The 22751-nt window shown below is 37.0% G+C and overlaps 1 protein-coding gene across 1 annotated transcript in view; it reads right to left on the bottom strand.

The window, feature by feature from the left end:
- Positions 1–2249: 2249 nt before the first annotated feature.
- Positions 2250–22751, bottom strand: part of LOC140162025 (A disintegrin and metalloproteinase with thrombospondin motifs 6-like) — a 49377-nt gene continuing 28875 nt past the window's right edge. The window contains exons 16-31 of the mRNA XM_072185314.1: positions 22582–22693; positions 21698–21831; positions 20827–20947; positions 20367–20447; positions 19691–19987; positions 19152–19337; positions 18555–18725; positions 17834–17963; positions 15882–16089; positions 15217–15382; positions 14437–14553; positions 13811–13927; positions 4213–4335; positions 3127–3246; positions 2716–2832; positions 2250–2414 (exon numbers count right to left, since the gene is read on the bottom strand). Of these exons, the coding sequence (XP_072041415.1) occupies positions 2260–2414; positions 2716–2832; positions 3127–3246; positions 4213–4335; positions 13811–13927; positions 14437–14553; positions 15217–15382; positions 15882–16089; positions 17834–17963; positions 18555–18725; positions 19152–19337; positions 19691–19987; positions 20367–20447; positions 20827–20947; positions 21698–21831; positions 22582–22693 (2355 nt within the window). The 3' untranslated portion in view covers positions 2250–2259. The remainder of the gene's footprint in view (positions 2415–2715; positions 2833–3126; positions 3247–4212; positions 4336–13810; positions 13928–14436; positions 14554–15216; positions 15383–15881; positions 16090–17833; positions 17964–18554; positions 18726–19151; positions 19338–19690; positions 19988–20366; positions 20448–20826; positions 20948–21697; positions 21832–22581; positions 22694–22751) is intronic.

The following is a 22751-nucleotide window of genomic DNA, read 5'->3' as shown; positions in this document are numbered from 1 at the left end:
CTTCATTAATAGATTCCTGTTCATTGATTGGTTAAAAGTGTATCACGTGATCAAATATAAACACACTATTCTGGAAAGAAGTGGAAAAAGTACTATTTACGTCCGTAAATAGTACCTCCAAGCCGTAAATAGTACTTCTGGATATTTACTATTTACGGCATACCCAGCATACCCACGTCGCAGTCCATAAAGCATAAAAATAACTTTGAACATCGACATTGACTTTGAGAATATTTTGTCACAATACAAACATGGCGAAATATTAAATCAAGCTGGAGTGGCTGCTACTGCTGAAGAAGATTCATGATTTCAGCTGTTTAATTTGAACTTTTTTACCAGTTCTGGCGCAGGAATATTTAGTGAATTCAGACCAACACAGAGTCAGATTCAGAGTGACACTGACATGGTAAGCTTAAAAACAAACACTGACAGTGCGTGACCGTCTCGGACCGCCTATGCCATGCATACATGAAGGTAGCCGGCCTAGTACCGTGCGTATGGAGGCCTATCCCGATTGCAAGATGGCCTTCGAGTTTACACATGTTAATCTTTTTACATGTAAATCTATGAATGAAGGCACAGTGGAATGAAGATACAACTTGAACAAATAAACACTGACATACAATGAGTAAGCTTAAAAACCACTAACACATACGACCGTGCCGCCTAAACCGGACTACCGTGTATAGGCCCTACCTAGGCATATCGTGAAGCATGGTAGAGTTTTCATATAATCTTTTAACCAATCAATGAACAAAAAAATCTATGAATGAAGGATATAAAACAAATATATACTGCCTTCATTCGAGGTTATGGTTAAAACTATGGTCCCTCGCTGAGATCAATAGTACTATTTTCCTTCGCATGCTTCGGGGCTGCGCCAATCAGGAAAATAGTACTATTGATCTCACCTCGGGCCCATAGTTTTAACCAGAACCTCTCATGGCAGTATATATTTGTATACTATTAACTCGGTCAGAACGCAGGGCATCAGAGCAAGAACAAACCAAGTCAGCCATATCTGATCATGTCGCAAGGGCAAATCATGTCGTCAATTGGGAGGACTCCAAGATACTTGGCAAGGAGCATGTCAGAAGGTCCAGAGAAGTATGGGAAGCGATGGAGAACAGCAAGAGGGGGCCAAGACCATGACACGCACGACAGGAAGTAAGTTTCCCGGGAAAGTGGATAAGATGTTCACATCTGATAAGTAAGAACTTATTGTTTTTTTCAAGCAAATGCACTAATTGATTCGAAGTACAAACCTGATGAATTTATTCGGGCCCCACATCATTAGTTTAACAACCGGATGATCTACGATATAATAGCAACGAGATCTGCCCAAGGTTGTGTTTTTGGCGACGAAATCTCACTCCACTGAAGATCACCGCGATATTAATATTACATCTAGGCGTATATCACATGCCCAGAACCGGGAACTTGACCTGGAGTGTGCAACGGTTTGTATCGGATAGTTGGCCCAGGGGCCGGGAGTGGTTCAAGATTTTGCCCGGGATGGTCCCGGGTTTACTCAGGATTTGAACTTTTATACCCAAAATCTCCGGCCCACGACGCGGCCATCGCCAGGTACCCAGTGGCCGGGTTTGAATTTGATATGTACATTACAAGATCTACAGAGTACTGAAGTGTGACGTCATAAAATTTTCTTTTTGCATTTCAGCACTTTCATGACCATATTTCAGTAGAACATGATGAAAAACATCCACAATCCAAATTTGGTGGGAATCGGATCATGAGGGCCCGAGATATGGCCGCATGAATACCTAATTAGCCCCATTGAAATCAGTGTAAATTGGCCTGGTTCCAACCAGTTATGACCCAGGCCAATTTACACTGATTTTAATGGGGCTAATTAGGTATTCATGCGGCCATATCTCGGGCCCTCATGATCCTATTCCCACCAAATTTGGACTGGGGATGTTTTTCTTCATGCTCCACCGATAAATGGTAATCAAAACGCTGAAACGCAAAGAAATTTTTATGTGACGTCATCACTTCGGTACTCTATAGCAAGATAAATAACAGCAAATAATACAGTACAATTATAAACACGCATACATTAAAGGCCTAAAAAAGAAAACTTTCTATTAAAATGTATTTTGCCACATAAAATATTAAACAACGCTCACAGTCAGTTCATCATTAGAACCTTCGTGACGACGATATGGGTTATATACATCTATATATGTGGGAATCTCAATTATTCTTATGCTGAATGACAGTACTTAATCTCCTTGTTTATGTATGAGCATACTGAGTGATATTCAACAAGGTTAACATACCACTTGTTATCTGGCAATTAGCCCCTGTTACCCCAAGAGGACATGTACAAAAGTATCCAGATCCAGACGGAATACACGTGCCACCATTCTGACACGGGCTTGAATTACAACCTGTATAGCAAGAAAAAAATAACAGAACATATAATACAGTACAGTACAGTTATAAAAACGCATACAGAAGGCCTATAAAAGAAAACTTTGTACTGGCCATAAAAGATTCAACCGTCAACCTATTATGTCACTACCATAAAGTACGATAGTATGATTTGTAAGGTTTGTCAGCCTCTTTTTGGCAATATATAAAGCAGAGCTGTACTGTGCGAATTACGCCTCTTTGTGGGGCGGTCGACATATTACTTGCTCGAACTGTTAACCTTCTCTGGGACACATAATTATTACACAGGGCATTTACCTGTCAAGAATGTCTGACAATTAACGCCTGTGAAACCAGGAGAGCATGTACAAGAGTATCCTTCAGCTTCTGATAAAGTACACGTACCGCCATTCTGACATGGACTTGAGGTACAACCTGTGTCACGAGAAATGAAAGAAAACAATAAGGAGCAAGACTTTGCTGACAATTGCAGACATTGTTCATTTTATTCTGCATTGAAAAAGTCTGAGAGCTGTCGTTTAAGAGTGGCGGCTCTCACTAAATTTGGTGACGGGAATGTGCAGCCACGAAATTATAAACAGGCATACACAAGCCCTGAAATTAAAAAAATGTTTTATTGCCCTTATAATTCGCACAGTTCCGAAATGTTTATCTTGTCCGAAACACATAGTTATTACACAGTTATAACCAAAGGCATAGGGCACTTACCTGTCAAGAATATCTGACAGTTAACGCCTGTGAAGCCAGGAGAGCACGTACAAGAGTATCCTCCAGCTGACAAAGTACACGTACCGCCATTCTGACATGGACTTAAATTACAACCTGTAGCTAGAGAAATGAAAGAACACAATAAGGAGCAAGACCTTTTACCTTGCTCACTTTGTTCAATCTATTGTTTTTGCATTGAAAAGAAGTCAATTGAAACTCGCAATCGTACCCATAAATCGTACTCGGTAATCACATATTCAGAGACAAGGTTTGTGTTTCCTACTTAATGTGCATTTTTAGCAAAATGCACGGCAAATAGAACATGAAATGGGACAAATATTCAATGTCATATGACACACAAGTCACCAATCAAATGACAAGGACCTATTTACGTATCATTATAATACATGATTATTTACCTTTCTATAAAGGCATGCTGGCATTGACAGATAACGTTATGTAAAAGTGCAATAGCATGGTTATTTACATCGTTCGGTACACGTTGGTCCCATAAAGCCTGACTGACATTGACAGGTAAGGTTGTGTGAAATTGCATGATTATGTACCTTACACGTTGTATCTACAAAGCCAGACTGGTTTTTTTTTTAAACTGGAAACGTGTTTCATGGCTGGTTGGCTGGATGTTTGCATCAGTAAAGCCTTAATACAATTGATCCATTTTAAATTCGGTTATTATTTGCCTAATATTATAATATATTATGGTAGAAACAGCCAGGAAAGTTATCTGGAGTTAAATGAATGAGAACGCACTTATTATCTTAGCCGCTTAAGTGTGGTGTTCTATGGGGAATTCAATTTTATAATTATGACTTGAATTCAACATTGCTCTCTGTTGTCCTAACAACACACCGAATGTGGCTAAATAGGATAAAATGTGCCAAACATTAGGTTTAAAAATAATTTACTACACCAATTATAAACGATCATACATTATGGCTTTGATATATGACATATATGCATATTTTGTTCTTGACTAAAGTGGCTTCATTTTACCAGTTTTTTTAAACCAGTGCAGGATCTTATCACATTGAAATAAAACGGCTTGATCGGGAATAAACTATTTACCTGGTATATTACAGTTCACACCACTGTAACCAGAATCACATAGGCAAAAATAAGTACCCGTTACTCCTTGGAAACAAGAACCGGAAACACACGGGGAGCTAAGGCACGGATTGGTGGGTATAACTGTGGAAAATATGATATGATGATATTTCATGTCATATGAGAGATAGAAAGAAAGAAAGAAAGAAAGAAAGAAAGAAAGAAAGAAAGAAAGAAAGAAAGAAAGAAAGAAAGAAAGAAAGAAAGAAAGAAAGAGAATGAAAGAAAAACAAACAAAGAAAACTTAAAAGCTAAGAAGAGATAAAGACAAAAATTATGCATGAACCAAAATATTAATGAATCCTTTGAATCCAAGCAATTCAAATTACGCATTTAAGTCCCAGTAAACACAAACAAATGTTTTTTCAAACGATATGAACGTGTTTTAAACGCGTTTTTATAACACCGCTTTGGGTATGGTCAAATAACGCTCAGTATGAGATCATCATTAGAGACTTCTTGATGACAATGTGTTGTACACATCGAATATTGAGCAAATATCTCAATTATACTAGTGTTCAATGACAGTTTAATATACATAATCTGCTTGTTTGTCTAATAACACACAGTGATATTAAATAAGGTTAACCTACCAACTGTTGTCTGGCAATTAGCACCTGTTACACCAAGAGGACATGTACAGAAGTATCCCGATCCCGACGTAAACGGAGTACATGTGCCACCATTCTGACACGGGCTTGAATTACAAGCTGTATAGCAAGATAAACAACAGAACATAATACAGTACAATTATAAACACACATACATACGCTTGAAAATTGTTTATCTACTAACACGTATGAACATATAGAGCGATATTCCAAGAATGTTAACATACCAACTGTTGTCTGGCAATTAGCACCTGTCACACCAATAGGACATATACAGAAGTATCCAGATCCCGACGTGAACGGATAACAGGTGCCACCATTCTGACACGGGCTTGAGTTACAAGCTGCATAACAAGATAAATAACGGCAAAAAATACATTACTATCAACACTATATAAAGCAGAAAAAGACAACTTTGTATTGCTCTTTAAAAGGTTCAAAAGTCTTGTTCGGTCGGTCGAAAAACGTTATTTTTAAATATTTTGCCAAAAAAAAAGCTAAGCTCAAAAGAAAACTTATAATTTTTCACACCGTCATATCAGGCGGCGGATGACATGATCGAGCCGGCAACTTGTGAAACCGCCCGGCCGTATGGCATTTTCCAATATAGTCGGTTAGTTTTGTGGGGTTCATTATCGAACCCCAACGGTTTTAGCTTGTATTTATATTATTTATCAACATAGGCCTATTTGTTTGTGATATTTCAAGCGTTTTAAAATTTCAAAATAATCCCATTCATTTACACGGTTGACGATGAAAATTTACTGAATTTAGAGAATGCAATGCGGCCACCACCTGGTCATATCTTAAGATTTTAAGATATTAATAATAATATACACATACTTAATATGCACATAATTGTGATTCACAGATTGTGAAAAAATTTAAGTTTCTTTTTTAGCTCAGTTTATTAAAGAAACGCTCATCATCAGTTTATCACTAGAACCTTCTTGATGACGATGTTGTGCACATTGAAATAATAGGGTAAATATCTCAATTATACTTATGTTTAATGACTGTTTAAATCTATACTTAATCTGCATATTTATCTACTAACACGTACGAACATACACATTGATATTCCAAAAATGTTAACATACCAACTGTTGTCTGGCAGTTAGCCCCTGTTACACCAAGAGGACATGTACAGAAGTATCCAGATCCCGACGCAAACGGAGTACATGTGCCACCATTCTGACACGGGTTTGGATTACAAGCTGTAAGAAGAAAAGTTTTATTTAATTCTTGTCTTTGTTAATTTTTGTGTTTCTTTCTGCATTGAAAAGAAGTGAAAGAGCTGATGTATATGAGATAGACATGATAGAGACGGCTCTCACTGAATTGGGTGACGAGAATGTGAGGCCACATTTAAACATTTTGTTTTATTTCTTTGCTTGGGTATATATATATATATATATCTCAATTATACTTGAAAAATGACGGTTCAAATCTACTTAAAGCCATTATTATAACATTTGCTGAGGAGAACGCCCTCAAAAAAATTCTGGCTTTTACACGATTGTAATGTACTTTAGGTGCTGTAGTTTTGTCAAAATCCGAGATTTTGAATAAAACGATGGAACCGGCGTTTTATTATTACGATGGAAATATTAGTCGAAAACGTATGCACAGTACGTACACGGCGTGCGGGATACACATACAAACACACCCGAGGATCGTACCGTATTACAACCGCGGGAGTAACATGCATGGGCGCTAGTAGTAAATTCCAATTTTCTAAGCTTTACCTCACTTGTTCGGCTCAAAATTAAAAGGGGACATATCTGACAGTAAAAGCTAACATTTTATGGAAAATAAATACTAATCTATTTTTAAAGAAATGTTATAATATGGCTTTAATCTACTGCATGATTATCTACAAACACGTATGAACATACAAACTTGGATATTCCAAGCAGGTAACATACCAACTGTTGTCTGGCAATTAGCACCTGTCACACCTATAGGACATATACAGAAGTATCCAGATCCCGACGTGAACGGATAACAGGTGCCACCATTCTGACACTGGCTTGAGTCACACGCTGCATAACAAGATAAAAAACAGCAAATAATACAGTACAACTATAATCACGCATAAATAAGGCATGAAAAGGATTTTGTATTGCCATTAAAGGGTTCCAAAGTCAGGGTCTGTCGGTCGGTTTACCTTATTTTTAGACATTTTGCCACATAAAATATTAAAACAACGCCAATTTTCAGTTCATCGTTAGAGCCTTACTGATGACGATGTGTGTTGTGCACATCAAGATGTTCATGATGCAGTCATGTCTACAGTAGAATTCACAACGACCTTTGCAGGACTTAAACCCCATTAAAAGCTACTGAACCAAGATAACACTCATTGAAAACAGCTCAACTGATTATATAAGATCTTCTCTGGTTAAATCCACACTACACATGTTTCTGTTTTACCCGTGCTATGAGCAATGAGCTGGTTTCAGTTGGGTGAACGATTACAAAGCAAACGAAAGGTAACAATACTGTGTGGGCTTTTGTTTACGAAATGAGACAATAGTCTGCTTATTGTTAACCAGCATTTTTGAAAATGAGGAGCATAATGGTTGCAGACTTAACACGGTTTGGAAATAATTTCTTCATATTTTTTGGTGTTATCTGTCGTTTACATATCCTTCCGAAAACACTAACACATTTAGGACATGTTACAAAACTATATGTTCTAGAATTTCAGAGAATACTTTAAATATTGGCCGGTTATTTTTCACACAGTGACGTTAACTAGGCAATTGCCTATACTTCTAACATACACTATTTGTAGATGTCACGCGTCAATGGTGAGAGCACTGTGTATTGTGTATATGAAAACGGACAGTAACTGCAGTATGTGGGATAAATATCACCATTATACTTGTGTTGATTGAGAGTGTAAATCAACTTAATCTGCCTGTTTATCTACTAACAGTATGAACACACACGGTGATATTTAAGAAGGTTAACATACCACCTGTTGTCTGGCAATTAGCACCTGTTACACCAAGAGGACATGTGCAAAAGTATCCCGATCCCGACGTAAACGGAGTACACGTGCCACCATTCTGACATGGGTTTGGATTACAAGCTGTAAGAAGTGAAAGAGCTGATGTATATGAGATAGACATGATAGAGGCGGATCTCACTGAATTAGGTGACGGGAATGTGCGGCAACATTTACACATTTTTTTTTAAATTTCTTTGTTTGGGGTACCCATATCAAAAAATGAGACCTTTCCGGATAACTTCCCGATAGTCACCGGGTAGACACCGGCAAATTTCACATGCAAATTAGATAGGTAGCGGGTGACTACCCGATAAATTTTTGGAAAACCATAGTGGATACCTTTCAGGTAATAGGTTCCCGATGACTACCCGATGACTTTTTTGGGAAACTACCGGGTAACTACCCGGTGACTTTTTGGGGGAACTAGCGGATAACTACCCGATAACTTTTCGGGGACCTAGCGGATAACTTTTGGTGACAATATACCTGGTGACCTCTTTGGAGACTTCCTGTTGACCTTTTAGGGAATGCAGAAATACAAATTCATGAGTATGCACAAATTGATTAGACAGTTAGTAAGCTTATTATTTGAATTGTAGTTTTTGGAGAAAATTAACAACTCTGTAGGCATGGCAGTTGAGCATATAAAGTGCTATCTTGCAATAAGAAACTTGAAAAATTCTGTTCAATATTTTATGAACACATGTTAGTACAAGATCCAAGAAATCCAAGATTTACCTAAATAATTTCTAACATGAAAACATTTTTGAGCACTTGAAAATTATGTTTCGGACGTTACATTTTCCGTTAACAATCTTGCTCTATTTTTAACATGGTCTAAGTGATTGTTTTATCAAGTAAAACATACACAAATACTTTTAATGTTTGCCTCAGGGCAATATAAATAATTGCAAGTGCAAATTTTGTATCGGTTGAATGTTTTCAAATTATGGTGAAGCATTACTTAAATGGGTCTCGTTTTCCGTTAACAGTTTTGTAACATCCGAAAGAATACATATTGTCTGATAATTATGTGAAGAACAATACTAGCTTTGAATTTTCATTATTAAGTTGAAGTAGACATGACAACAAGTATCTTAATGAAAAATGATTTCACTTCCTCTTGACTTTATGTTGGCCACACAACATTTCCGTTAACAATGGTAACATCCGAATCAAATGTAACATCCGAGACAGAAAGAGTGACATTTTATTGAAGAAATTTAATTAGAGGGGAAATAAAAAGGTCAAATGGATTGGAAATCATGGGAAGGCCATAGTAGAAATATTTTTTACCATACCCAGGTTTGTTCTTTGAGTGTGCAAACCGTTAACATGCCAAGTTTGTTTCGGATGTTACAAGGCAAAATGTTAACGGAAAGTGAGGCCAATAACAGGGCATTGTAAGAAGATTTTAGAATATACACTTAAATGAATGTGAATTTCTAGTAAATATGTTGTACATTCTCATTTTCCTAATATTGCTGACTCCCATTTCACCTTTGTAAACCTCGCTAGTGGAAAAAATTACAATTTTTTAGCTCTACAATATCTATTGTCTCTATGCACAACACATAAGATAAAAAGCAACATAATTAATTTGGTTCACTCCTTTCAAATTAATTTCATTACTGACATATACACATTTCCTAAGAAATTTATTTTAAATTTGAAAAGCAACTTACACTGAATATTTCTCCATACACTAGCAAAATACTTTGATTTAAAATGTGTTTCGGATGTTACCCATTTTTTGTTAACAAGTCCAAAATGAAGTTGTAATTTCAATAAACTTTATAATATTTTAGCATTAGATGATATCTAAAACTATTGAAAATAATTAAGTAGCAATTTTGTCATAATCATTTATTTCAAAATTGAAAAAAGCTGCATTTTCATTTAAAAAAAAGTGATCATTTTAACATAAAATATATAAGTATGTACATGTCTTAGGCCTATATTGGAATCAATATGCACATATACCAGAAACGAAGCAGGAGAAATACTTATTATGCTTCATACAGCTTCATTATGTCCGATAAAACAATAAATTATCAATGGAAACAATTAACCACTAAGAAAAATACTCTTAACAACAGAACAAGTTTCATGGGAATTATTTGTTACCACAGACTTATGAGCTGTTTTAATACGATCAGTTTATGCATATTTTATATGCGTGCAAATGATAAATGATTGTGCCTTGCATTAAAAAATTTCCGAGTGTCCATCATGGCAACATACCTGTTGTATGCAATGATCTCATGTTTGTTAATTCAACTTCCAACCATCAAACTTTGTAAAAATGTTAACATCATGTAACGTCCGAATCACTGCCGTTAATTATACACGTATTTGTACATATTTTGAATCATTTGAATAATTTCAACAGGTTTTCTGATTCAAAGTGATTGATATTTATGCTAAAATAATGAAATGTCACAAATAATCCCTCAATAAGTTCAATTATATAGATTGCAATTGCATGTTAACGTAATGTAACATCCGAAACACTCTTAAGTTGGAAAGACGTAAAAGAGAGCCTGATTATGCTTGTAAGAAAGGTGTAGCCCTTTGTATTATCAACTTAATGCTTCATGGAGCTAATTAATTTGGTTTATTATGATGTCCAGTGCACATTTACAATAAGGACATGGGTAACAATGTACATACATCTAAATTAAAAAACTTCTTCAGTAAGATGAAAATATAATTTTTAAATGATGATTAGATTTGCAAGTGATAGGTTTAATCATCTGACAGTGATTATCACTTACATTTTTGAACTAGTATGTGCTTAGAAATAGGGCCAGATACCTGCAAATAATGCATGTTAACATAATAATGTAACATCCGAAACCCACGAGTATCTAGAGTTACATTTTTACTATAAAGGCATTATCAAACTTATTTTGATATGTCAGTACTTGGTTATCATTACCTTGTTCACATATGGATTAGCAATATATGTGGATGAAATTAATTACATTTAGAGCATATTTTTGACCACCAAACCTGCTATTTTGCCCATTTTTCAGTTTCATATGCCTGAAAAGTTACCTAAAAGTTACCGCAGAATAGCCATATTTGGTCAATAGTAACTTGGACTCATTATTTTCCTATGACAACTAATTTGGTAACTAATGGGCATTACAGTAAGCAATATCTAGCTTTGGCAACAAGTTGCTTTTTTAAGAAAAAATCTCATTTGGCTAAAGGGTCTAAAAAGTTTACAGACCAAATGAACAGAATTAAGCTCCAAGTTTTGTATTTTCATAAAATTCAAGTCATCTGCTTTGAGAAATGACATATTTTAAGTGTCTTCTGTCAATTTCATTTTTACCCTCTCAGTTCACACTTTTGATACATGTTAAAAAAACCAGAGCCATATATTATATACATCTATTACAGTACCCAAATGTGATGACACAGCCTATAATTTTTATATCAAATATTATATATAATTTATTTACAAATAGCTTAACATAAAGCTTATATCAGTTAATTGACACATTATGTGATGATTAGTAATTTAATTGACATTAATTCATTTCATACAAATTTTCCTACCTGCATTATCATATGAAATCAAACATTCAATGCTTTAAAATTCCTACAGCATGTTCCAGATTAATTAGTAAACATCTTGTAATGTCCTACATGTAAATCCATACATTTTGGACCACAAATAACTTGAATATTCTGCACAAATATATTCCAACTGCCAACAGCTAGCTGCTCCATTTTGAATTCATTCAGTGACCTTTGACCATATACCCACCCACAATGCATTCTTAAATGCTTTATGCTATTTTCAAGGTCAAATTAAAAGCGGATAACCACCGGGTAACTCCTGCAAAGAATCTATGTTTCTGGGAACATTCTGGGTAACTCATTTGAAATATTTGAGTTTTTGGGAGACTTCCGGATGTCTACCCGAAAACTGTTGGATAACTTAATTAGGTATCCGCAAGGTATCCGCTAGCGGGCACTTTCGGATAACTTTGGAAAAGGTACCCGAAAGGTTTCTGATGACCACCGAATGGTCATCGGGTGGTCACCGGGAAACTTTTCTTTTTGCTATGGGTATATATCTCAATTATGCTTGTGCTGAATGACAGTTTAAATCTACTTAATCTACTGCATGTTTATCTACAAACACGTATGAACATACAAACTGATATTCCAAGCAGGTAAATAACAGCAAATAATACAGTGCAACTATGATCACGCATACATAAGGCCTGAAAAGGATTTTGTTATTTGCCATTAAAGGGTTCAAAAGGGTCTGTCAGTCGGTCTACCTTATTTTTAGACATTTTGTCACATAAAATATTAAAACAACGCCAATGTTCAGTTCATCATTAGAGCCTTGCTGATGACGATGTGCGTTGTACACATCATGATGTTGGGATAAATATCACCATTATACCTGTGTTGAATGACTGTTTAATCTGCATGTTTATCTACTAACACGTACGAACATACACATTGATATTCCAAGAATGTTAACATACCACCTGTTGTCTGGCAAATAGCCCCTGTTACACCAAAAGGACATGAACAGAAGTATCCCGATCCCGACGTAAACGGAGTACATGTACCACCATTCTGACACGGGTTTGAATTACAAGCTGTAGGAAGAGCAAGTTCTATTTAATTGCTGTCGTTGTTAATTTTTTGTGTTTTTTCTGCATTGAAAAGAAGTGAAAGGGCTGATGTATATGAGATAGACATAATGTAGTGGCGGCTTTCACTGAATTGGGTGACGGGAATGTGCGGCCACATTTGAACATTGTTTTTAATTATTTCTTTTCTTGGTGTATATATCTCAATTGAAGACCTGGGCGCAAGAAGACCGTAAGTCCACTAGGCTCCTCAACATGTATACTATGTACACTAAAGTTGCGTATAGACCGTATCGAATAAACTCAAGCGGAACGGTATAACAATTGAAATGGCAGCCACGTTGGTTCTAAGTTTTAAGTGACAGAGGGACAGGTGTCTAGTTCGATTCCAAAACCATTCATACCTATCACATGTTTTATTGTATTAACGTGCGAATTGCCCTGTGGCACCTTATGGTGGACAGAATTTTATTTAAATGATGACGAGTGACGTAGTATTCGATAGGGTCTATAGTTTCGTATAGTCTGGTAATGTTTTATACATGTTCATGGGCCAAATCAAATCGTTCACAACCTTTCATGATATTATCACCCTGGAACATGTATTAAACATTATAAAACCCTAAGAAACTATACGTAACTTTAGTGTATACATGTTAAGGGGCCAAGTGGACTTACGGTCTTCTTGCGCTCAAGTCTCCAATTATGCTTGTGTTGAATAACAGTTTAAATCTACTTATAATCTGCATGTTTATCTACAAGCACGTATGAACATACAAACTGATATTCCAAGCAGGTAACATACCAGCCGTTGTCTGGCAATTAGCCCCTGTCACTCCAAAAGGACATATACAGAAGTATCCAGATACCGACGAGAACGGATAACAGGTGCCACCATTCTGACACGGGCTTGAGTTACAAGCTGCATAACAAGATAAATAACAGCAAATAATACAGTACAACTATAATCACGCATACATAAGGCATGAAAAGGATTTTGTATTGCCATTAAAGGGTTCCAAAGTCAGGGTCTGTCGGTCGGATTACCTTATTTTTAGACATTTTGTCACATAAAATATTAAAACAACGCCAATGTTCAGTTCATCATTAGAGCCTTACTGATGACGATGTGCGTTGTGCACATCAAGATATTGGGATAAATATCTCCATATAATACTTGTGTTGAATGACAGTGTCAATCTACTTAATCAGCTTGTTTATCTATTAACAGTATGAACATACACGGTAATATCAGGGATATGAGACAAATCCCTTGGTAATATTCAATAAGGTTAACATACCAACTGTTGTCTGGCAATTAGCCCCTGTTACACCAAGAGGACATACACAGAAGTACCCCGATCCCGACGTAAACGGAAAACATGTGCCACCATTCTGACACGGGCTTGAATTACAAGCTGTTTGACAAGATAAATAACAGCAAAAAATAATTATAAATAAACATACATAAGGCCTGAAAAAATCCTTTGTATTGCCCTTGAAGTGACAATCCCACTTTTGGTTCAAGTTCCTTGGGGAATTAGTCAAGGTTAAAATGTATCAATGTACATTCTGTTCTGTCTGTCGTCAAAGTAACAGGTGTATTGTCAATTCTTCCGTGAAGAACTTGCCAGACGGTGCTCCCTGTTTAAAAAGGTTGGTAAACATTTATTTAAAAGGTTTGACAGGCTCTTTTTGCAATAAGGCCTATATCAGAGTTGTGCTGTACGAATTTGACACTTTTGTGGGTAGGTATATTCAATTGCTGACGTACTTTTGGTCAAACAGTTTCTGGAACTTCAAAAGGCGAGAAACATTTTAGCAGATGGCCCGGGCCATGAATTGTTCTTGCACAGGTCCGAAATGTTTACATTCTCCGGGAATCGTAATTATTACCCAGTGATAATCATAGATTTATGGTACCTACATGTCGATGATGTCAGACAATTAACGCCCGTGAAGCCAGGAGAGCATGCACAAGAGTATCCTCCAGCTCCTGACGAAGTACATGTACCGCCATTCTGACAAGGACTGGAGTTACAACCTGCATCAAGAGAAATGGAAGAAAATAATAAGCATCAATACCTATTGAATTGCTGTACACGGCGAATGAGCCGTAAATTGCTCCCCAGGTAAATTTTGTTTTATTTCGTGTTTAGAAAATATACATCATATGCTTTAAAATGGTATATCATTTGACTTCAAACGATATCCAGAAGCGGGGTTATGGTTTGTTAAACTTTGTTCCTTCAACAAAATGGTAGCTTCTTTCGTTTCTACATGTGTCTCTTTTCCCATATTACTGGCAATAAATATCAAACAGTCATAATTAGCGGTCATTTCAAATCATCCCCAAGTCAACGAGGTTTAAGAAAGTTCTCTCATTGTTAATTGTTGGTTATACATACTTATACAAAATACTTGCCTGGTAACCCACCGCTTGAACAGGATTTAGCCAAAACAAAGACCAGCGCTATTAAAAATTCTATAGCCATTTCGTTAAAAAATATAGAAGGTGCTAATATAAATGGTCTTTTATGTTGAGACTGGGATCTATACTGCTGTCAAGTATAATTTACCAAAGCTTGTCTGACGGAAGTAACTGACATTCAACCAATTGAAATTGTGGTTTAAGAAGATAGTCATATAGGCATAGAGTATAAGCTAGTCTAGTGTGTCAAGGTTTTGATTAGAAACAACCACTTACCTATAGTTCTACAAATAACTCCACTGTCACATGATTGTTGTGTGAATGGCTTATTTTCCCGGCATTCGCTGTCACTTAGCGCTGGAGGATTAGGGAATGCTTCGTATCCTTCTGGTCGACAAACCACAGTCCGGAATTGGAAGCCATTATCACATGTGACTGAACACTAGAGAACAACGTATGATTTATAACCGTAGGTACATCAGGAAAATATTTGCTAACGCTTGAAAAGCAGAAGCACTCATGACATTGCTAGGGAGATTGATTGTGACAAATCATTAGCATTTTTTCTATAATATATATATTTAGCCCAAGATTCAGCCGGTTAAGGAAAGAAAAAAGGCGCACCACCGCTTTACAAACATTAAATTTTTGAGAAATTATGGGACACTTTGGGTCATGGCTGAAAAAAATAGAGGTGTGCGGGAATGGGGCAATCGTTCCGTTGCTCGCGTGTGGGACGCATGACTTACGTAAAATGTCAATGTGTTGACGCCTTTGAATTATTGTTGTTTGAGCTGGAACGTCATTTGTACCCATATGCATATGCTAATTAGAGCCCTTAGGAACAAGATTTTCGTCACACTGATCCAGGACATCGCCGTCCTATCTACCAGTGAAACCCGAACCGACCCGAACGTTTTAAGGCAAACCCGAAAAAATACCTGTGACCATGGGCCAACGTTCCACACACCACACGATGGTAAGTCGCGATTACATAATATAGTTGTCTCTGGTTTGGCCTGACCTGCACACTCGCTGTCTTGTACCCTTGTTTCACTTTGCCCGCTTTGGATTGCACATATTACCGTGCGAGTTTGAAATGCTGTTCCGCAAGTGGCATCACAACCACCAAATGGATAAGTCACCCAACTATAAATGTTAAGAAAAAAGAAGAAGATCATGGTTTGTAAGTTCTTTAACCCACTATTCTCTTGTAAATGCAACAAATCGGTTAGTTGTCTGGACAGGCAATATTATTGAACATCTATCTAATGTAGGTACTATATACGTCGAAGTCCAACTCCCCAGCCACCACGTAAGACCCCATCTGAGACAACTGCACTCCATCAGGGCCGTTCCTAGGGATTTTGCCGCCCTAGGCAAAGCCTCTCCCTGCCGCCCCACCAAAGCATAACAAAAAAGTGTTAAGGGGGGTTACCCATGGCCTTGAAAACTCATCAGTTTTGACTATTTGTATACTGCCCACGACGGTTTTCATTCTTTATCCGCCCTCATTATCCCCCTTTTCTTTCTCCATTCCGGGTTTTTATTTTGGTTTTTTGGTGTTGTTTTGCGCCCCTCTGCATTTGCCGCCCTAGGCCTAATGGTCGGAACGGCCCTGCACTCCATAACACACTAACATCAAGCTTTTGATTTGCAATAAGTTATCTTTAAGACCAAAATATTAATTCAGCGCAGCAAAGAACGTCCCTTTAAATAATATTCTCTGTTTGAAGAGATATTTCCCTCTTGGATTTCGTTCAATATAAAATTCTCGACATATGCAGGGGCATAGGAAGCGGGAGAACAGGGTGGACGAAGTCCATGGGCCCCGAGGGGGCCCCGAACAAACGCGAAAATGAAATAAGGGGAAAAGAAAAAGAAAAAAAAACATGTAACTCTAATTAAGTACAGTGTATTCTCAATTATATTGACTACTTAATAATTAACGAAACTAAATACAAAAGCGGTTGGGTTTGTCCTAGTACCAGATTTTGATGGGCCCCCTGGAAGAATCGCCATAAGGCAATTGAGGTTCAAAAAAATTCGTCAAAATAATACTCTTCAAATTTAACATTTTCATCTTTGTGATATTACAGAAGCAAAGTGCCCCTAGTATGTCGGGAAATTTATGAAAATTATTCCATGCATGTACAAAATAATAATTAATGAAAAAACGATTTAGTAAATTGTCTTCATCACCTCCTAAATTTTTCAATTGGGGACGTCCCCCACCCCTAAAAATCTTAATAGAAGAAAAAGTAAAGCAATAATTGCCCTGTTCAACTTCTTTTTTAGCACTTAAAACATCGTGCGTTGGTCCCAAATAGGTAAAAGTGTAACATTTTGCGCGCGAACTGGCCCAATCAAATAGCAAAACACACCAGTTTGGGGACAAAAGAGCATGAAATTAAAGTTTTTAACAAATAGCAAAAATGAGTCCAAGTAAAACCGGAACAAAAATGCTCGTCCCCTGACCACCTACAATTTAATGCTGCCACCGCTACTGGTAATTTGGAGTCAACTATAGCTTTTTTGTAAGTAGGTTTATAAAATAATATAATTTATGCAATTACGCAAAACTTTCGAAACTCTAGATGGTTTATGAGACTTGATCGAAAAACAAATAAAATGACGTTTCAGCTTTGCTAGTGGGCATTTTTAAAAGCATTTTTGACGACAACGTATTAGTATTATTAGTTATTATTATATGGGTTAAAGATATTGCTAATTAAGGAGATGTTAAAAGGGCCCCGCACTGCTGCTTGTCCATGGGCCCCGAGACTCTTGCTACGCCCCTGGACATAAGTCAGTCGGAAGCCCCTATTAACGATCGTATTTAGTGCACAAGGCAATATGATAACCAAAGACTGTTTTCATTTTCTTGACTCACATTGCTACGCACTGGGTCACGAGGCATGATTGTTGGGTATCCGCAGGTCTCGAGGCTGCATCACACATATTGTCTGCCACAATTCCACCACTTGATGGTGAGAAACAACGCCAAGAATTCACGTTAATTCCTGTAAAATGGAGGAACATGATAAGGGGATCATGGAGTAGCTAAGATATTTTCAGAATGGAGTACAGGCAAAATCGGAGGGGGAGGGGGGTTTGATGATTATTGTCACAAATAAGCTAAAAAGAAAAAAAATATTATAAATCAGGGTGGCCATCATCCCACGTGGGGAGAAGACAAGAGTTCCCAATTGCCTACGCCACTGGATTATGAATAATTCTAGAAAAAAAAAACTGTTGCAGCGATGTTATAAGTTCTGTTTATACTTATTCTAATTCTAAAGTAGGCATTATTACCATGATTACGTTATAGCAGTTACGTGATTCTGGTATACTTCTGACTCACGGGTTCATATTCTTTCGTGTGAAGTTTATGGTTCAACTGTTGAAATCTGATGCCTAAGATATTAAACCGATGTAAATCCATTCAAAAACAATTGTGGAGTAGACCAGCTTTGTTTTTAATGATAGTTCCATTTGCCAAGAGCCTGACAGGACCGATTCCTGAGATATGAACCACTGTTGTGACGAAATCGATGGACTCGTTAGCGTGTATACCGGTATACGTATAAATTAATAATAATAAAGGATCTTACCCAAACCACAAGTGGCACTACAAGGACCTTCCGATTCGATCCAGTAATTGCATACTTGTTCGAAGCATTGCTGAGGGCTGGTATCTGGTTTGGCATTTCGGTCACATTCACTTTCGGCTACCGTTCTGCCTTGTGAAGGCGAATAACAATTTGCACTGCGTAACAAAATGCCTAAAAATAAACAGTGTAGGTATTACTACAAGGGGAACAAATGCTCAGAGAGAGGGGCGAGACAGGGAGAGGGAGAAAGAGAGGAATGAGTGATGGGAGAAGGTGGGCGGGGGGGGTGGACAGAGAAAAAAAAAGAAAGTGACAAGACGGATAAATAATAACTTATATATAGAGGAGATATATAAAAATCCAAACAATTGAGTACGCTTTCCTGTTTTGTATTAAAGTCCTCCCAAAAATAACTTAAAGAACCATAATAAGGACAATTAAGATCAATTGATTATGGTGACGAAAAAAGGAGGTGGCGAAAATATTACGACAATATAACCAAAAGGCATTTGAATTTGAGTTATTAACTAAGCTAGCCTACTATAATGACAGAAAAACGATGAGCGTCAAAATACAAGGTCTTATTATTATAATTACCATTTCCGCATGTGACGCTGCAAGTACCGAATGATAACATCCAGTAGTTACTTGGTCCTGTCGGACACACTGGGAGACTACAAAATTGCTGAGTTGTTGCTGGTCGTGTTATGGGGTTACAGAACGTATCTGACACGACGGTACCGGTTGATGAAGAGAAACACTGAGCAGAGACCTGTTTTGTACCTGACATGTTTAAGAAAACGATGGAAGAAGTCGTTTTTAAATATTTGTAATTTCCCGATGACCCAATAACTGTATTAAATTGCCATCAGAGATTAACATGGAATGTGTTGCGCCCTGATTGGCTGCCTACCTGCGCGGACGGCATTTTCGTCTGATTATTAAACAAGATGTCAGACATATCATTCCGTTTAATTTTGGCGGCGACTAGAGTCTGCATTATGTCAAAATGTTCAAGCCAAAAGTTTAGTATTATGAATTGATTTTAGTAATGTGAAGGCACATTAACACGCAGTTTGCAATACTGATTAACCATATTCTATCAGGGGCTTGTAACGTATATAAATATAACTTACCACTACCACATGATACACTGCATGGACCTTCACTGGTCTGCCAAAAATACGTAGGGACAGGTGCCTGTGTTGGTGGTGGCGCAACACCATTTGATGTATAATATGTGTATGAGATGGTGGGTCTCTGAACTCGATATACCTCAGCCGTAAATGCCACGGGTGTTGGTCCATCAATGATGATATCCTCGCTATCAAGTCTGTAGTATTTAACAAATATTCCATTTGTGTAGTATTCTCCACTCATGCCCGGCTGGGTACCGTCACCAAACAAGTACTGGCCACTGGCCGTCTTAAGGGCTAAAGAAACAAGATTAGAGCTTTTGTAGTTTCAAAGTGTAGAAATACAGGGCCATATACGCTGGCGAATTATGCAATAATCGTATAAACTACCATAACAATAAGTGAAAACAATTTTTGAATATACCGCACTGCACTGGTACGTTCACGCGGTACCTCTACATTGAACCATATCATGCTTTTTTGTCTTTTTTTTTCTCTTTATTCTAGTAAAACATTTAAAACAATGGTTTGCACGGACCAAAACAAATTTTCCGATAGGTCAGTGTACAAAGAGTCCAAAGTCCAAATAATTATCCAAAATTTATTTTAAGACAAATTTGAATTGTTGTTTTTGTTGTTGATATGCAGTCGAATGGCTATAATAAACAAGACTTACCCATGAACGAAGTTAATGGAGTTGTATTGCTGATTTCGACTGAAGTTGATCCCGCAGGAATATCAAGAAAAGACGTTAACTCTGAAATTGATTTGAATAAATCAAATGTGATTTGTTATCATTTGCTCACTTGCAAAATACACAAGTCTATTAAGGAAATCATTAAATTACATAATATATTTAGCCGTTTGGACCTCCGGGCGAGTTCTTCGCACACTTTAGAACTCATCAGAATAACATTTTGTCAAAAAAGACACCCAAATTTGCCGAAATTTGCACATTTTGCCTAAATGCGTCTCCACTGAAAATCAACTAAAATGTTCCTCAAAACCGTGGCACATCTCCGTTTACATTCACCTTTCATATCTCGCTATTTATTATCATCAAAAGGTTATTGGTATTTCTTTTAAAATATCAGGGCACAATGATAAAGCTCATATAAATATTCGACATGACGTACGAAACGGTGTTCCGTCATTATAAGATCCAGTAACAGGGGAGCAAGATAAGCCCGTTCCGCCACAAACTCGGCAGTTGTCAAATCGCAGGACCGACTCTAACTTGTTGTCACAACCAAACTCCTGCAAGTATAAAATGGAAATGTACCCATAAAATAATGGCCTTTATTAAAAAAAACGGGCTATTGTATTACAAATCCGTAAAATGTGTTGAAAGCAGAAGTTATTTCTGCAAATTCTGACACCTCATTTGCAGCAATTGTCTAAATATTGACGTCACTGTGTACATTTAAATCACTGTAACCCAAAATTTGAAAGTTGCAGTAAAATTGTTTTGTATTCAGTATGATTGAAAAATCTGTATAACGATATCTGAGTGATTTTGTATTGTTGTTGCAACTTTCAATTCTGGACCTCACTACAATAAATTGACTGGTGTGTTGATGTTTTCTAGGCTATTGTAGCAAATGAGGTGTAAAAATACGCAAAAATATATTCGACTTCCAACGCATTTTACAGATTTGTAATACAACAGCCCATTTTTGAATAATGGTCAATATTTAAGGGGAAGGATGTAATTACATTTTTGAGATGTTTACTATCATATAATTATAATTAGGCCACTTTATATCTTATAATAATGATAAAAATACTAAAATTATCACTTTATGATATTTCATTTTTGTTGATTGCAACTTAAATTGTAACAATTAACAAGGAGCTTTTAAAGAAAACAGAAACAAAGAAATATAAGAAAGAGAAACAGGCGAGACGGTTTAAAACATAAACAAAAAGATAAATAAGAATTAGAAAACAAAAAACCGAGTTGAGAAGAATGTAATGAAAAGGGAGAAAAAGGACGTGTTTTCTTACCACACACTTTCCTTGTACACATTTTAATAATTCGTTTCTGAAATCGGCAGAACACCGCGTACCATCTTGAAAAGATGATCCACGAGGAACGAGATTGATGTTATTTGAACATATGAACCCGCACAATTCTTGCTCTGTTGATAAGAAAACACAGTTGAACACAAAATGATGATTAAGGGACCTGTTTTGCATGACAGGTTATTATAAGCATTATTTTGTAAGCTGTTTGAGACAACTTGTGTCACTATCCTTTTGTACGGGTGCGAGTCATGGGTAATCACCAAGGACATGGAAAACAAGATCAATGCCTTTGCAACATCTTGCTACAGAGTCATGTTAAACATCAAGCGTGTGGATCGGATCCCAAATGAAACCATCTATAATCTGACCAACACCACTCCACTGGTTGCCAGAGTCAAGATTCATCAACTCAAATTTCTCGGCCATATACTGCGTCTTGAAGATGATGAGCCTGTGAAAGAATATGCCCTTTATATCCCACCACATGGGAAGAGGAAACCGGGACGGCCGCGGACACTGTACTTACAGTATGTACAGCACCTCCTGGGAGATACTGAAGGGATGCTGCAGCCAAACAAAATTGTTTCGCTTGCCCAGGATCGCAACAGTTGGAGAAAGCTTGTAGTCGCCTGCTCCGCAGCCGACTGATGATGATGATGATGATGATGATGATGATGGTAAACTTCCGTTAAATACTCTGAGAAGGGTGACTATAATGGTGTCTATGTGAGTAATATGATAAACACTTGAGCAAAAATGAAACACACACAAAGCTCGTATGTTAGTGCAAATGTGTAAATGAACTTTGATGAATTTTATGCTTTTCCGAATGAGTAAAATGGTTGAATAGGCCTTAAACTCACCAGTTTGATCTTGGAAGTAGGCTTCCCATGTGTAGAAGTCTCCTTGCCAGGGTTCATTGTTAGTAGCCTCACATTGCTGATGAGCAAAATCTGGCTGAGATGTAGTACACGTCTGCGATGCAAAATACAAAACAGTAGGTTTAATATCAGTTGTTATTAATTAAATCATG

The sequence above is a fragment of the Amphiura filiformis genome, chromosome 10 (assembly GCF_039555335.1).
Source record: "Amphiura filiformis chromosome 10, Afil_fr2py, whole genome shotgun sequence".
NCBI classification, from domain to species: domain Eukaryota; kingdom Metazoa; phylum Echinodermata; class Ophiuroidea; order Amphilepidida; family Amphiuridae; genus Amphiura; species Amphiura filiformis.
This window is presented reverse-complemented; position numbering and strand designations above follow the sequence as displayed.